At 43.8% G+C, this 17579-nt stretch overlaps 1 protein-coding gene across 1 annotated transcript in view; it reads right to left on the bottom strand.

Annotated features, from left to right (window-relative positions):
• The window catches only part of LOC139546903 (voltage-gated inwardly rectifying potassium channel KCNH7-like), a 118685-nt gene that overhangs the window by 33214 nt on the left and 67892 nt on the right, over window positions 1-17579 (bottom strand). Inside the window, exon 11 of the mRNA XM_071355832.1 lies at window positions 995-1200. Within this exon, the coding sequence (XP_071211933.1) occupies window positions 995-1200 (206 nt within the window). The remainder of the gene's footprint in view (window positions 1-994; window positions 1201-17579) is intronic.

Here is a 17579-nt window from a genome sequence, read left to right as displayed (position 1 = left end):
GAACTTCCCAAATACAGGTGTTCCAAGATTGTAGCGTCATACCCAAGAAAACTCTAAACTGTAATCGCTGCCTAAGGTGCTTCAACAAAGTACTGAGTAAAGGGTCTGAATACTTATGTAAATGTGATATCTGTTTTTTCTAAATTTGCCAACATTTCTTTAAAACTATTAATTATGGGGTATTGTGTGATGATTGATGAATGGGAAAAAACAATTTAATCAATTTTAGAATAAGGCTGTAATGTAACAAAATGTGGAAAAAGTTAAGGTCATAAAAATGATGTCAGCTGATTCATGATAACGACTGGCTGAGAAACGTTGCCTGCCTGTCTGTCTCGTCCAGACTCCCGACACATTCATTACTATGGGACAGCTGGAGATCGAATTTGAATATTGAAACAATGTTGCAAATGTCGGACAGACAGACAGCAAGGTTTATACAAATCTCAGCTGTTGAAAAGTAAATGTTAGTCTAAAGAAAATGTGAGATAATGTCTAGATGGTTTTTATAGTGGAGATCAAGTTTATAAAGTGCCTGGCTGAGGTGATGAGACAGTGGATTGCGGAGTCAGATGGAACAGAGTAAATAGGCATTTTAACATCATAGATTTAGCCGGTGGTAACTTGTGGAATAAATAGACACCGGCTGGGATGTGGTTTTAACCAATCAGCATTCAGGATTAGACCCACCCGTTGTATGAAATATTTTATCTTACACAATATCATATGGCAATACTTATTTTTTTCTGTTATTGTCAGGACTATTTCAATGTTAGAATATGCTACAGCATAGGATGCATCCCAAATGGCACCCTGTTCCATATACTCTATAGTGCACTACTTTTGATCAGAGCCCTATGAGCCTTCCTCACTAAAAGAAGTTCACTATAAAGAGAATATTGTACCATTTGGGACACTACCTATGTTTACATACCATACAGTTTTGACAGAGAACCCAATAGGCTTGTGTTAGGACCATCTGATGTAAATGTACCTTGCCATTTTCGTCTCTGAGGTCGAATGTCAGCTCCAGATTTTTCAGGAAAAAATCTGCGAACTCAGGGTACATGTCAAGCACCTCCAAGAGATCTTCCCTCTGGATCGTGTGCAGGTCACAGTAACTCAGGGCTCTGACGTCCGCATTGGACTTCCCAGGCTTGGCGTACAGATGGATCATTTCTCCAAAGATGTCATTCTTCCCTGGTGAATAGAGAGCGAGAGAGTAGATTGGGTTAAACACTGTTTCCCATGCTTGTTCAATGAACCATAAACAATTAATGAACATGCACCTGTGGAACGGTCATTAAGACACTAACAGCTTACAGACGGTAGGCAATTAAGGTCACAGTTATGAAAACTTAGGACACTAAAGAGGCATTTCTACTGACTCTGAAAAACACCAAAAGAAAGATGCCCAGGGTCCCTGCTCATCTGCGTGAACGTGACTTAGGCATGCTGCAAGGAGGTATGAGGACTACAGATGTGGCCAGGGCAATAAATTGCAATGTCCGTACTGTGAGACACCTAAGACAGCGCTACAGGGAGACAGGACAGACAGCTGATCGTCCTCGTAGTGGCAGACCACGTGTAACAACACCTGCACCGGATCGGTACATCCGAACATCACACCTGCGGGACAGGTACAGGATGACAAAAACAACTGCACGAGTTACACCAGGAATGCACAATCCCTCCATCAGTGCTCAGACTGTCTGCAATAGGCTGAGAGAGGCTGAACTGAGGGCTTGTAGGCCTGTTGTAAGGCAGGTCCTCACCAGACATCACCGGCAACAATGTCGCCAATGGGCACAAACCCACCATTGCTGGACCAGACAGGACTGGCAAAGAGTGCTCTTCACTGACGAGTCGCAGTTCTGTCTCTCCAGGGGTGATGGTTGGATTTGCGTTTATCGTCGAAGGAATGAGCGTTACACCAAGGCCTATACTCTGGAGCGGGATCGATTTGGAGGTGAAGGGTCCGTCATGGTCTAGGGTGGTGTGTCACAGCATCATGGAACTGAGCATGTTGTCATTGCAGGCTATCTCAACGCAGTGGCAGACCACGTGTAACAACACCTGCACAGGATCGGTACATCCGAACATCACACCTGCGGGACAGGTTACCTCCTCCCTCATGTGGTACCCTTCCTGCAGGCTCATCCTGACATGACCCTCCGGCATGACAATGCCACCAGCTATACTGCTCGTTCTGTGAGTGATTTCCTGCAAGACAGGAATGTCAGTGTTCTGCCATGGCCAGCGAAGAGCCCGGATCTCAATCCCATTGACTACGTCTGGGAACTGTTGGATCGGAGGGTGAGGGCTAGGGCCCCTATTTGTTATATTTGGAATTACTGTTGTATAATGAATTATATTATGCTCTTTACAAACGTGAGAGACCAGTTTGTCAGCTCTCAGCGGGTGGCATGTATATGAAGTGTATGGTTTAAAGGGCATCTTAAGCCACTCGTCATCGGTCTTAAGGCGGCCTTTCACTGGTGCCAGGTCTTAGTAAATGTCAACCCATGTGCAGCATTTTGTGTGAATGAGATGCAATAGGTTGGACTGCTGTGTGGCTTTAAGTGACCTATGAGGAGTGGCCTCCAGCCTCAATGTTCCACCTCAGCAGGGACCAGATACTTCCCTAACACACGACAGCAGCACAGCAGAGTGGCTCAGAGTAGAGGCCCACACTCAGCTCTCACACCAAAACATTGTATCATGATTACAATAGAACACTTGCTTTCAATAGAACACAAGCCCACTACAAACAATGCACATGTTATTGGTTCTCAAAAGCATCCATTAAGCCTATACATACAAATGGATTTCTCTGTGATATATTAATACTGTATGTTTTTTTTAATCAAATACGCTGATCTACAGTATGAGATTCGCATATTCAACACCTGAATGTATTTTATACTAGTTACTACTAGTCTTATCTGGTTAGGAGTTCCCAGCTAGCACAGTGGATCTGGGCCGAGAGTCGGGGCACTTGGGCTGAGAGTCAGACTCGGCCGACGTCATGTGGCCGATTCCGGTGTGTTATCTGGCCCAAATGGGGCTCGGGCCGATTGGGGCTACTCGCTACTCTCTGGCAGATGATTACACGGGCTGCTTTATATAACATTTCATTATTTATTTATTTGTCCATATTTTCTCATTGTTTTTGTGATACAAAAAATATAATTAACATTTCAATTAAATTCTTTAAGAGTCCTGTTTAAGTAGTATTTTAGTATTTTGAAACTTTGTGCAAGGCAATTGATAAGCATTAAAAACTTTGTGCATGGAGCCTCCCGAGTGGCGCAGCGGTCTAAGACACTGCATCGCCGTACAAACTGTGTTGCTACAAATGCTAGTTCGATACCCATGCCGGCAGCGAAGCACAATTGCCCTAGCGTCGTCTGAGTTAGGGGAGGGTTTGGCCAGCCGGGATGTCCTTGTCCCATCACGCTGTAGCGACTCCTGTGGCGGGCCAGGCGCATGCACACTGAAACGGTCACCAGGTATATGGTGTTTTCTCCGACAAAACATTTTTTCGGGGTGGATGGGTATAATATGTATGCATAAAATGTGTAATAGTAATATTTAAAATGACGAAATGTGCATCGGGCCGCTTCTGTGGGTATTCTGGTAAGATGCCGGCAAAGTAGGCTGAATTCCATGGAAACGGCCCGATGTACTTGGGGCGATTCTGGGCAGTCATTCATTTTGATTCCGGGCCGAGTCCGACACCCGATTCCAGGCTGATTCAATCAGTACCGCCACCCCGGAAGAGGGCGCTTCTGGGCCGATTCCTCATTGCTAGCTGGGTTTCCTTCTCACATTTAGACAAGAACAGTGACTAAAGAAATTAAGCGGTGCCAGTTCTTAAAGGAAACCCGAATGCCCCGGTACCAACTAGAGGCTAGTATCAATCACGTCTATCTTATTGGGTGGGTATTTCATCTTTACGGTTCTGCTGCCGTTTGCAGCTACTGCTACTATGTGATGGCTTCTTGCTTTGCATCAACGCTGCTGTGTAACTAGATGTTTCATGCTATGGTGCTGTGTTCTGATATAATATTTTCTTGCGAATGCTCATTAGCTGTGTTTGAACCTCGTCCACGTCGTTCAACATGGTCATGTTGCAATGTTTGGCTGCTGTGAGGATGTCACTGATTGCGAGAATCAACCATGTTGCTGCTCTATTGTTGTCAGTCAGTAGCGGCTACAAACTAGCTAGCAAAGTAGAATTAGCCTCGGGAGTAGCCTATCATATAACTACTCGTTTGTTCCCAATACCTGCTTTCAGGCAGATTCGACGCGCTCCGTGAACACACACCCCATCATGGGGAATCATCCCCTGTCATACAAGAAGGAAGTAGCCTATGCTAGGCTAGCATACAGGCAATGCGTCAAAATATACAGGAGTTAGTAGCAATGTTTTTTAATCATGATCAGGAGATTAATTGTATTGGTCACACACACATATTTAGCAGATGTTATTGCAGGTGTAGCGAAATGCTTGTGTTCCTAGTTCCAACAATTCAGTAGTACTAACAATTCACAACAATACACAGAAATCTAAAAGTAAAAGAATGGAAAAAAACAGTATGTAAACATTTTTAAAGTGACTAGTGTTCCATTATTAAAATGACCAGTGATTCCATGTCTATGTACATAGGGTAGCAGCCTCTTTGGTGCAGGGTTGAGTAACCGGGTGGTAGTCGGCTAGTGCTGGCTATTTAACAGTCTGATGGCCTTGAGATAGCTGTTTTTCAGTCTCTCGGCCCCAGCTTTTATGCACCGGTACTGACTGACCTTCTGGATGATGACGGGGTGAACAGGCCGTGGCTCGGGTGGTTATTGTCCTTGATGATCTTTGGCCTTCCTGAGACATCGGGTACTGTAGGTGTCCTGGAGGGCAGGTAGTTTGCCCCCAGTGATGCGTTGGGCAGACAGCACCACCCTCTGGAGAGCCCTGCGGTTGCGGGCGGTGCAGTTGCCGTACCAGGCGGTGATACAGCCTGACAGGATACTCTCAATTGTGCATCTATAAAACTTTGTGAGGGTCTTAAGCCAAATTTCTTCAGCTTCCTGAGGTTGAAGAGGCACTGTTGTCTGTGTGGGTGGACCATTTCAGATTGTCAATGATGTGTACGCCGAGGAACTTGAAGCTTTTCACCTTCTCCACTGCTGTCCCGTCGATGCGGATTGTGTCCTGAAGTCCACAATCAGCTCCTTCATTTTGTTGACATTGAGGGAGAGTTTATTTTCCTGGCACCACTCCGCCAGAGCCCTTACCTCCTCCCTGTAGGCTGTCTCGTCATTGTTGGTAATCAGGCCTACGACTGTTGTGTCGTCTGTAAACTTGATGAGTTGGAGGCTTGCGTGGCCATGCATTTATGGGTAAACAGGGAGGGAGCTGAGCATGCACCCTTGTGGGAGGATCAGCGTAGTGGAGGAGTTGTTTCCTACGTTCACCACCTGGTGGCGTCCCGTCAGGAAGTCCAGGACCCAGTTGCACAGAGCGGGGTTAACAGCCTTGCGAGGGTTAACACGCTTAAATGTCTTACTCACGTCAGTCACGGAGAAGGAGAGCCCACAGTCCTTGGTAGCGGGTTGCATCGGTGGCACTGTGTTATCCTCAAAGTGGGCGAAGAAGGTGTTTAGCTTGTCCGGGAGCAAGACGTCGGAGTCCGCGATGTAGCTGGTTTCCCCTTTGTAATCTACAATTGTCTGTAAACCCTGCCACATACGTCTCGTGTCTGAGCCATTGAATTGTGACTCCACTTTGTCTCTGTACTGACGTTTTGCCTGTTTGATTGTCTTACAGAGGGAATAACTACACTTTTTGTATTTGACGATATTCCCAGTCACCTAGCCGTGGTTAAATGTGGTTAAAAACGTTCTGTTTTGGGCCTCCTGGGTGGCGCAGTGGTCTAGGGCACTGCATCGCAGTGCTAGCTGTGCCACCAGAGTCTCTGGGTTTGCGCCCAGGCTCTGTCGCAGCTGGCCGCGACCGGGAGGTCCGTGGGGCGACGCACAATTGGCCTAGCGTCGTCCGGGTTAGGGAGGGTTTGGCCGGTAGGGATATCCTTGTCTCATCGTGCTCCAGTGACTCCTGTGGCGGGCCAGGCGCAGTGCGCGCTAACCAAGGGGGCCAGGTGCACAGTGTTTCCTCCGACACATTGGTGCGGCTGGCTTCCGGGTTGGAGGTGCTGTCACGATCGTCTTCGGGAGAGAGAGAGGACCAAGGCGCAGCGTGTGCAAAATACATCTATTTTATTGAGAAGAGAGAGAAAACACAAAACGAACACTATACATAAACTAACAAAACAACAAATGACCGTGAAGCTAAATAACGTAAGTGCACAGACCAGCAACGAACATTCAACATAGACAATTACCCACAAACACCTAAAGCCTATGGCTGCCTTAAATATGGCTCCCAATCAGAGACAACAATAAACAGCTGTCTCTGATTGAGAACCAAATCAGGCAACCACAGACTTTCCTAAACACCTACACTGAACACAACCCCATACATACTAAAAACCCCTTAAACAATACACACACCCTAAACTAGAGAAAACACACAAAGACAACCCACCCCAACTCACGCCCTGACCAACTAAATAAATAAAAGAAAAAGGAACAATAGGTCAGGAACGTGACAGGCGCGCTGTGTTAAGAAGCAGTGTGGCTTGGTTGGGTTGTGCTTCGGAGGACGCATGGCTTTCAACCTTCGTCTCTCCCGAGCCCGTACGGGAGTTGTAGCGATGAGACAAGATAGTAATTACTAGCGATTGGATACCACGGAAATTGGGGAGAAAAGGGGGTAAAATTTAAAAAAATAAGAAAAAAAACACAAAAAACGTTCAGTTTTGCGCAAATGCTGCCATCTATCCATGGTTTTTGGTTTGGGTAGATTGTGTAGTCACAGTGGGAACCACATCCCCGATACACTTCCTGATGAACTCAGTCACCGTGTCCGTGTATACGTCAATGTTATTCTCATAGGCAACCCTGAACATGTTGAAGCATGGATTTCGATTGGTCAGACCAGCATTGAATAGGCCTTAGCATGGGTACTTCCTGTTTGAGTTTCTGCCTATATGAAGGGGGGAGCAGAATGGAGTTGTGATCTGATTTGCCAAAGGGAGGGCGGCGGAGGTCCTTGTAGCCATCCTGGAAGGGAGAGTAACAATATTTGAGAGTTTTTGAAGCGCGAGTACTCCAGGCAATGTGTTGATAGAACTTTGGTTGCATTTTCATGAAATTTGTTTTGTTAAAATCCCCAGGTACAATAAATGCGGCCACAGGATATGTGGTGTCCAGTTTGCAGAATCGTGGTATCGGCTTGCGGGGAAATATGCACGGCTCTGACTATAACCGAAGAGAATTCTCTTGGGAGGTAATACGGACGGCATTTGATTTTAAGGTATTCTAGGTTGGTTGAACAAAAGGTCCCTGTTAGTTATCACAATTACACCATGAGTAGTTGATCATGAAACATACACCACCACCTTTCTTCTTCCCGGAGAGTTCTTTATTCCTGTCTGCACAACGTACTGAGAACCCAGCTGGTGGTATGGACAGGGACAGTATATCTGGAGAGAGCCATGATTCCGTGAAACAGAGTATGTTACAGTCCCTGATTTCTCTCCTGAAGGAGATCCTTGCCATGAGCCCATCTACTTTATTGTCCAGGGACTGAACATTAGCCAGTAGGATACTCGGAAGAGGTGGATGGTGTGCACACCTCCTGAGTCGGCCTAGAAGTCCACTCCGAATACCTCTTCTCCACCGGCGGCGTCTTGGAGAAGCCTCGGGGATAAGTTCAATTGCCCTTGGGGGTACGAACAAAGGATCCAATTCGGGAAAGTCGTATTTCTGGTCGTAATGCTGGTGAGTTACTGTCGCTCTGATATCCAAAAGTTATTTCCGTCTGTATTTAATAACACACACAAAAAAAAAAAAATACAGAAAAGTTGATTAGGAGCTAGAAGATGAGCTGCATGTCTGTCCGCGTCATCTATCATGGTGATTCGATAGTATTTCAGTCTATTTGCATACATTTATCATTTAGTGCAGCATCAATATCGATTTTTGTTTAACTGCACATTGCGCAGCTCATGAGAACACTGGAATTATGCATACTATCACTGATGGCTATATTTACGGGTCATCCCAGTCACATTAGTAGTGACTTGCGCCGGCAGTCACACCTTAAATGTTGTACAAGTCATTATGACTATGGAACCCTAGTCCCCCACACAGTTTAAGATAGAACGCATTCAATTTTTATTAATTTGCAGAATATTCTGGATTATTGCACTTGTATAGCTACACTCCTGCTGGTTTCTGCTCTTAGCAATCTGAGTATCTGCGTTCTTGAGAGCATATTTGTTGCACGAGTCACACTATTAGCATACATTTACGGTATAATTTCAGTCAACGTAGTTATATTTGATTCTTATTTGCAGCAGTAGATTGAAGCTTTTTAATAGCATGTCTTATGTGTTATGGATGTTAAATTGGTGGTCCTCCCTGTCAATCCATCTTGCATTCTAGTAGTATTACTCTAGTGACTGGTCTTATTCTATCATATACTATTGTATTGTATGCTATTTTAGCGATCACTTCATTCTAGGCATCATTGTATTAGTAGTTGTATCTATTCATTTTCTGTGCATTTTGTTACTTTCATGTCTTACATACTAGTTATATTATGTGTTTAGGCTGCAACTCGTAATGCTGTGGTGAATGCTTGCACATTCAGGTGTTAGCTGGAATTCTTTGCTTCATTTTCCACACACAGTCTGGCATGGCTGCCAATATTGCATCGTGGGAGCATATGCTGGTTAGGCTCTGTATACATCACCTAGGTGGATGTTGTGTTATTCAGGCTGTATGTTCTGTGTTATCTGCACATAGTGTTATGGCATGCGGGCTATTGTTGCAAGAGCACACAGTGAGGTTGTGGTAACCTAGAGGGCAACACTAGCCATTCCTTCCACAGCATCTGCTGAAGCATTGCAGTACGATGGCACATCATTTTAGGATAGTGGTGTTGGGTTCACCTAGGGGTCATGAAAAGGGTTGTACCAAAATGTTTGGTGTATTAGAATAATTGATTATGCTTATGTTTTATTAACTTCTTATGGCTGCACGGGCAGTATTGAGTAGCTTGGATGAAAGGTGCACAGAGGTGCCCAGAGTAAACGGCCTGCTCCTCAGTCATAGTTGCTAATATATGCATATTATTATTAATATTGGATAGAAAACACTCTGAAGTTTCTAAAACTGTTTGAATTATGTCTGTGAGTATAACAGAACTCATATGGCAGGCAAAAACCTGAGAAGTTCTACTTCCTGTTTGGATTTCTTCTGAGGCTGCTAGATTTTCAACCAAGCTCCCAATGAAATTACAGCGAGATATGGATGAGTTTTCACTTCCTACGGCTTCCACTAGATGACAACAGTCAATAGAACTTCGTCTGATGACTCTAATGTGAAGGGGGCCCGAAGGAGACAGGAATGAGTAATCACTGCCATGAGGTTCACGTTCACGCGCGTTCACGTGAGAGGCAGCTCCGTTCCATCTCTCAACTGAAGTCAATGTAATTCTCCGGTTGGAACGTTATTCAAGATGTATGTTAACAACATTCTTAAGATTGATTCAATACATCGTTTGACATGTTTCTACTGACTGTTACGGAACTTTTGGACATTTCGTCACGTTATAGTGGACGCGTTTTGTGACTTTGGAATTGTGTACCAAACGCGCTAACCAAAGTAGCTAATTGGACATAAATAACGGACATTATCGAACAAATCAAGCATTTATTGTGGACCTGGGATTCCTATGACGGCATTCTGATGAAGTTCATCAAAGGTAAGGAAACATTTATCATGTATTTTCTGGTTTCTGTTGACTCCAACATGGCGGCAAATGTGGCTATTGTTCTGAGCGCCGTCTCAGATTATTGCATGGTTTGCTTTTTCCGTAAAGTTTTTTTGAAATCTGACACAGCGGTTGCATTAAGGAGAGGTATATCTATAATTCCATGTGTATAACTTGTATTATCATCTCCATTTATGATGAGTATTTCTGTTGAAACGATGTGGCTATGCAAAATCACTTGATGTTTTTGGAACTAGTGAATGTAACGCGCCAATGTAAACTCAGATCTTTTGATATAAATATGAACTTTATCAAACAAAACATGCATGTATTGTGTAACATGAAGTCCTATGAGTGTCATCTGATGAAGATCATCAAAGGTTAGTGATGAATTTTATCTCTATTTCTGCTTTTTGTGACTGCTATCTTTCGCTGGAAAAATGGCTGTGCTTATTGTGGTTTGGTGGTGACCTAACATAATCGTTTGTAGTGCTTTCGCTGAAAAGCATATTTGAAATCGGACACTTTGGTGGGATTAACAACAAGATTACCTTTAAAATGATATAAGACACATGTATGTTTGAGGAATATTAATTATGAGATTTCTGTGGTTTGAATTTGGCGCCCTGCACTTTCACTGGCTGTTGTCATATCGATCCCGTTAGCGGGATTGGAGCCATATTAATAGAAGGGGAGGGGTGATAAGACCCCTCCCTCCTTACATTAATAGGGTCCTAGACTACAGATTAACAATATATATATACAGTGTCCAGAACAAGTATTTGATACACTGCCGATTTTGCAGGTTTTCCTACTTACAAAGCATGTAGACGTCTGTAATTTTTATCATAGGTACACTTCAACTGTGAGAGACGGAATCTAAAACAAAATCCAGAAAATCACATTGTATAATTTTTAAGTAATTAATTTGCATTTTATTGCATGACATAAGTATTTGATCACCTACCAACCAGTAAGAATTCCGGCTCTCACAGACCTGTTAGTTTTTCTTTAAGAATCCCTCCTGTTCTCCACTCATTACCTGTATTAACTGCACCTGTTTGAACTCGTTACCTGTATAAAAGACACCTGTCCACACACTCAATGATCAATGATCATGAGGAAGGTGAGGGATCAGCCCAGAACTACACGGCAGGACCTGGTCAATGACCTGAAGAGAGCTGGGACTACAGTCTCAAAGAAAACCATTAGTAACACACTACGCCGTCATGGATTAAAATCCTGCAGCGCACGCAAGGTCCCCCTGCTCAAGCCAGCGCATCTCCAGGCCCGTCTGAAGTTTGCCAATGACCATCTGGATGATCCAGAGGAGGAATGGGAGAAGGTCATGTGGTCTGATGAGACAACAATAGAGCTTTTTGGTCTAAACTCCACTCGCCGTGTTTGGAGGAAGAAGAAGGATGAGTACAACCCCAAGAACACCAACCCAACCGTGAAGCATGGAGGTGGAAACATCATTCTTTGGGGATGCTTTTCTGCAAAGGGGACAGGATGACTGCGCCGTATTGAGGGGAGGATGAATGGGGCCATGTATCGCGAGATCTTGGCCAACAACCTCCTTCCCTCAGTAAGAGCATTGAAGATGGGTCGTGGCTGGGTCTTCCAGCATGACCCGAAACACACAGCAAGGGCAACTATGGAGAGGCTCCGTAAGAAGCATCTCAAGGTCCTGGAGTGGCCTAGCCAGTCTCCAGACCTGAACCCAATAGAACATCTTTGGAGGGAGCTGAAAGTCTGTATTGCCCAGCGACAGCCCCGAAACCTGAAGGATCTGGAGGAAGTCTGTATGGAGGAGTGGGCCAAAATCCCTGCTGCAGTGTGTGCAAACCTGGTCAAGAACTACAGGAAACGTATGATCTCTGTAATTGCAAACAAAGGTTTCTGTACCAAATATTAAGTTCTGCTTTTCTGATGTATCAAATACTTATGTCATGCAATAAAATTCAAATTAATTACTTAAAAATCATACAATGTGATTTTCTGGATTTTTGTTTTAGATTCCGTCTCTCATAGTTGAAGTGTACCTATGATAAAAATTACAGACCTCTACATGCTTTGTAAGTAGGAAAACCTGCATAATCGGTAGTGTATCAAATACTTGTTCTCCCCACTGTATATATATTCATTATATAGTTTTAGAATTGTTCCACAGTTGTTTGCTCTTTTTCTCTCTCTCACTCTCTTATAAAGAAGACCCCTCTTAGAGATATGTGACTGAGACAGAACTCTGCAGGGGAGTGTAGGAGATAAGAGACTAGTTAGACATTCCACAATAAATCAACTTTGGGGAGTGGACATTTATTGCCTAGCTTTTAGATAACACTGAAACTCTATGTTTGTACAGATATAGATGCAGGGTTTTGGTCTCAGGAGTAAAAAGGTAATGACATAGTCAGTGACATCACTAATGCGGGACTTTGGTTTAATAAAACAACTTGAGACCTTTTGTTTGATGCAGAACTTACTCGGAAACATGTGTGCTATGTTCCCGATTGTCAACTTCTGTCTGCAATTGCATTAATAAAGGTTTTTGAATGATTTAATTAAAGATATTGTCATAATGCTAATTTCACCAATGAACCAATGATTTACAAGGACGTAAGGAACAAACCCTAACAGTAGTAAGCAAGTTTATGTGCGTTATCATGCATGCTTGTACGTAACACTTGTACAGCCATCTTATACCCGGATGCCGCTCACTGAATTGTGCTGGTCCAAATGTGTGGACTGTTCACATAAACATGAACTGTTTATCAGTCAGTTATTGTGATATCTTGTGCTACTCGAATGGCGTTAGTCCGTCGTCAGCTAAACTTACTGGGTATTTTCATCACTAGTAAATATTCACAGGAGTACAAGCTCATTTTAAAAGGATACTTCTGCCTAAACCTCACCTTTCTTCCTCAGATTTGAAATGATCACCCTGGTCCTTAGTATGTAGGCTGACGTGTATAGCTGTGCGGTGACGAATCAAAGCTTGCTATAGTTTCAGCATGTTGGATGGGCTGTTGATACTAGCATTACCTAGCATGTGGTGGGCTTGCTAAACACCCAAATGGCGATCAGTGTTGGCGATCAAGCATTCATGGTCCCTTATGGGAAGCTCTGTTAGCGCTTATTCAGACACTCAGACACTAATCTACAGTGCATTCGGAAAGTATTCAGACCCTTTGACTCCTTTTGTTACGTTACAGCCTTATTCTAAAATGTATTAAATAAAATATGTTCCTCACCAATCTACACACAATACTCCATAATTACGAAGCGAAAACCGTTACATTTTTGGGGAAAATGTATTACAAATAAAAAACACGAATACCTTATTTACATTAGTATGCAGACCCTTTGCTATGAGACTCGAAATTGAGCTCAAGTGTATCCTGTTTCCATTGATCATCCTTGAGATGCTTCTACAACTTGATTGGAGTCCACCTGTGATAAATTCAATTGATTGGACATTATTTGGAAAGGCAAACACCTTTCTATCCGTTGACAGTTCATGTCAGAGCAAAAACCAAGCCATGAGGTCGAAAGAATTGTCTGTAGAGTTCTGAGACAGGATTGTGACGAGGCAAAGTTTGGGGGAAGGGTACAGCATTGAAGGTCCCCAAGAACACAATGGCCTCCATCATTCTTAAATGGAAGAAGTTTGGAACCACCAAGACTCTTCCGAGAGCTGGCCGCCTGGCCAAACTGAGATATTGGGGGAGAAGGGACTTGGTTAGGGAGGTCACCAAGAACCCGATGGTCACCCATGATAAAGCTCCAGAGTTCCTTTGTGGAGATGGGAGAACCTTCCAGAAGGACAACCATCTCTGCAGCACTCCACCAATCAGTCCTTTATGGTAGAGTGACCAGACGGAAGCCACTCCTCAGTAAAAGGCAAATAACAGCCCGTTTGGAGTTTGCCAAAGGCATACCATGTGAAACAAGATTCTTTGGTCTGATGAAACCAAGATTGAACTCTTTGGCCTGAATGCCAAGCGTCACATCTGTAGGAAACCAAGAACCGCTCCTCACCTGGCCAATACGGTGAAGCATGGTGGTGGCAGCATCACACTGTGGGGATGCTTTTCAGCGGCAGGGACTGGGAGACTAGTCAGGATCGAGGCAAAGATGAACGGAACAAAGTACAGAGAGATCCTTGATGAAAACCTGCTCCAGAGTGCTCAGGACCTCAGAATGGGGCGAAGGTTCACCTTCCAACAGGACAACGACCCTAAGCACACAGTAAAGACAATGCACGAGTGCCTTCAGGCCAAGTCTCTGAATGTCCTTGAGTGGCCCAGTCAGAGCCCGTACTTGAACCCGATCTAACATCTCTGGAGAGACCTGAAAATAGCTGTGCAGCAACGCTCCCCATCCAACCTGACAGAGCTTGAGTGGATCTGCAGAGAAGAATGGGAGACCCCCCCAAATACAGCTGTGCCAAGCTTGTAGCATCATACCCAAGAAGACTTGAGATTGTAATCACTGCCAAAGGTGCTTTAACAAAGTACAGAGTAAAGGGTCTACATTTTTATGTAAATGTGATTTATTTTTTATTTAAATTTTAAAAACTATTTTTGCTTTGTCATTTTGGGCTATTGTGTGAAGATTGATGAGGGGAAAAAACTATTTAATACATTTTAGAATAAGGCTGTAACGTAACAAAATTTGGAAAAAGTGAAGGGGTCTGAATACTTTCCGACTGAACTATATTGGGTCTATTTCTTTCGTTGTCAGGTCATCATTTATTCTTCTCTCATGGCTTACCAGTATATACCGTTAGACATGAGCCTTTAGTTCAAGTAGACTATTTTTAGGTCTAGGTTTTCATTATCAGGTCACTCTCACTGTGCACACTGTGCATGCTGCAGATGCATAAGCTACTGCTGAGCAATTTCAGTAGGACATTAGGCTATTTAGACAAAGTGGATACTTAGCTAATATTAGTTGCGGTTTTTGGGGGTGTGTTAATTGTACTGTATATTTTATGCCATGTGATGTTATGTCATGGCTGAGCTGTGGCTCTCTGCAGCAGTCTACTGTATGGTCTTCTCTCTGTACAATGTCTTCTGTTATATAAACACGTATGCCTTTTCTATTACAATTTCAGTACGGCAAATTAGCCTTATCATGCTCCAATAGCAGGGATTCAGTTCAATTTGGGTGTCAGGACCCTTCAGCGTGCCGTCTGCTCAAGAATCCATCTGTCGGCCTACTCTTCATGGCCTTAGGAAAAGCAACAAACGTATATCAGAGTACAGTATCTCTCCTCTCTCTCAGTAGCACAAGTTTGAGTTCACGTTAAGGCAACAGTGTTGGGTTTACATTACACTTTCCCAGAGGTTTGAATACACAAAGTGTGCCTTCCCTTTAATTGATTTCGAAAGTTCTGTTGGCATTATGGACTGTCACATTTGGAACATTGTCGTCATCACCAGAACTAAGACTACTTTGTCCTCTCTTTCATGTTGTGCTGCCTGCATGCTGAGCACGGGCAGCACCTGGCAAACCTCTGTTCAACATTGATGCTGGTAACCAGTGACAAGATACTGGAACTCATCACGGCTCTGGTTCCTTCGTCAGAGCTGAGTGCTCGCTCTGAGCTATTGGCGCCCAATTCTGAATCGGCGCTGCTACTGTTTCTCAATTGATCCTGGCTTCACTCTGATCCTCAGCTCCTACGATGTTAAAATGTATGTATTCTGAGATTGTGAAACCTACCTGAGTTGTTGCAGTATTGCTATATGATCATGATTGTCAGCCCGTGCATAAGAAGAATATCCTCATACACCAAGATGACAGCTCTTTCCGCCTCATGGGCTTCAAAAGAGCAATCTTCAGGCAATGCGAAAGGTTACCTATCAGCCTCAATGGATTTACGCTAAGGGAAGGGTGTTTAAGGTTCATACAATGATATGAGGTCGTCTTATGGCTTTCTACAGGATTGTTTTACGGTTGGGGAATACACTTTGCACTAATGTTTCTTTAATCATTGCATGAACTCACGATTTTCCGATTTAATTATGGACACTCACTTTCCCAAACGAATAGGAAGGGTAAAGGCATGCCATTTATCACTACTCAAACTAACACTGCTTTCTGTCCTTTATTCCATGTTACGCTACCTGCAGTAGCGACCACTAGCCACGCTGGGCGATCAATTATTCATCACCGATGCTGGCAAACCAATGACGAGATACTGGTTTACATCACGGCTCCGTCTCCTCTGCAAACGCTGCGGGCTATCTCCTGATATGCAGAAATTAATTTAGCATCGGTGCTGCTTCAACGACTTCTCTCTGTCCCTGCGTCCACACTGAAGATCATGGGGCGTGGTCCTATGCTTCCTATGAACGCTACATTAGATTAAAATGCCAAGGAGATTTTGGATGCCAAAAGTTCATCTGCGATTTCCATGTCTTATATAGTTTGCTATGTCGGTGTTCGGCCCACAGTCAATAGCATTGCTTTGGTGGTTATCCTAATAAAGTTCAGTGGATATTAGCACAGGTGGTTGGCTGGGTGCTTATTACTTAGGATGTATTGTAGTAGATATTTCATGTAGGCCATAGATTAGGCTACTCATATAGTTCAGTGTTGGCACCTGGCGGTGCTTCTTTAGGGCGGCTGGGTTCAAACTGCTGCGTGGCAGGTAGGCAGATGGTCACATGTGCCGAGATGACACTTATCTTGCCTCAAGCGAGGGTACCCAGCGATACGTCACAAGAGATACATTGGAGTTATACGTCGCTCAGTATGCACATATGATTAACAATCTACTTAAGATTCATTTGCATGATAGGATTGCTTTAGGGGGTCATTTGATGATAATATTTCAACGGTGCTTCTGCCATAGCTACACATAAGCGTCTGGCGTAAAGTTCTGCAGTTTTGGGGGATTGGTATAGTTTCCCGCACTCACTGCCCGTAGGCTATATTTTATAATGGATGCTTTGCTCCGGCATTGAGTTACCCTGAAGGAGAGTCTATATCGCGAAATCTTGCGTTATTCATTGCTGAATAAATGGTTAAACATATTTCAATGTGGAGTTTTCTTTCTGAAATTAAGCGGAGCCAGTTCAGAAAGGAAACCCGAGTGCCCCGCCTCAGCTGACCCATCAGCTGAGATGGTACCAATTAGAGGCTAGTATTAATAGGTCTACCTTATTGGGTGGGTATTTAAGCTTTACGGGTCTGCTTTCTCAACCTGCTGCTACCGCTACTCTGCCCTGGCTTCTTGCTCCCATCACCACCTGTTAGGTTATGTGTTCATGCAAGGGGGATTGGTTAAATATATTTCTATGCAGCGTTTTCTTTCTGAAGTTAGGTAAGCTTCTATTCCTAAGGTCCTGTCTGTTAAGGCATTAGGACTGTTCATCAGACAGGATGGCGGCTCTGACATGTCCATTAAGTGGTTCCGTGTGAGACTGTTTTGCAACTTCAAAGAGCACAGAGAAATGGCTGTCGCTGCTCTTTTAATAGCTGCAAATCTTAAAACGCTCTGCTGAGAGCATGTTAAGATTTTTCTGGCCACTAAGGAAAACCATTATGTAATTTTGTAATTTGTGTGAACTACCCCTTTAAGCCTACCTATATGCCTATGTTTTGTGTTCCTTCACTTTTGTAGCTATTAAACTAGCATTACACTGTGCTCTTCGAAGTTGCCAAACAA

Source organism: Salvelinus alpinus, chromosome 20 (genome assembly GCF_045679555.1).
Source record: "Salvelinus alpinus chromosome 20, SLU_Salpinus.1, whole genome shotgun sequence".
Lineage (NCBI taxonomy): Eukaryota > Metazoa > Chordata > Actinopteri > Salmoniformes > Salmonidae > Salvelinus > Salvelinus alpinus.
This window is presented reverse-complemented; position numbering and strand designations above follow the sequence as displayed.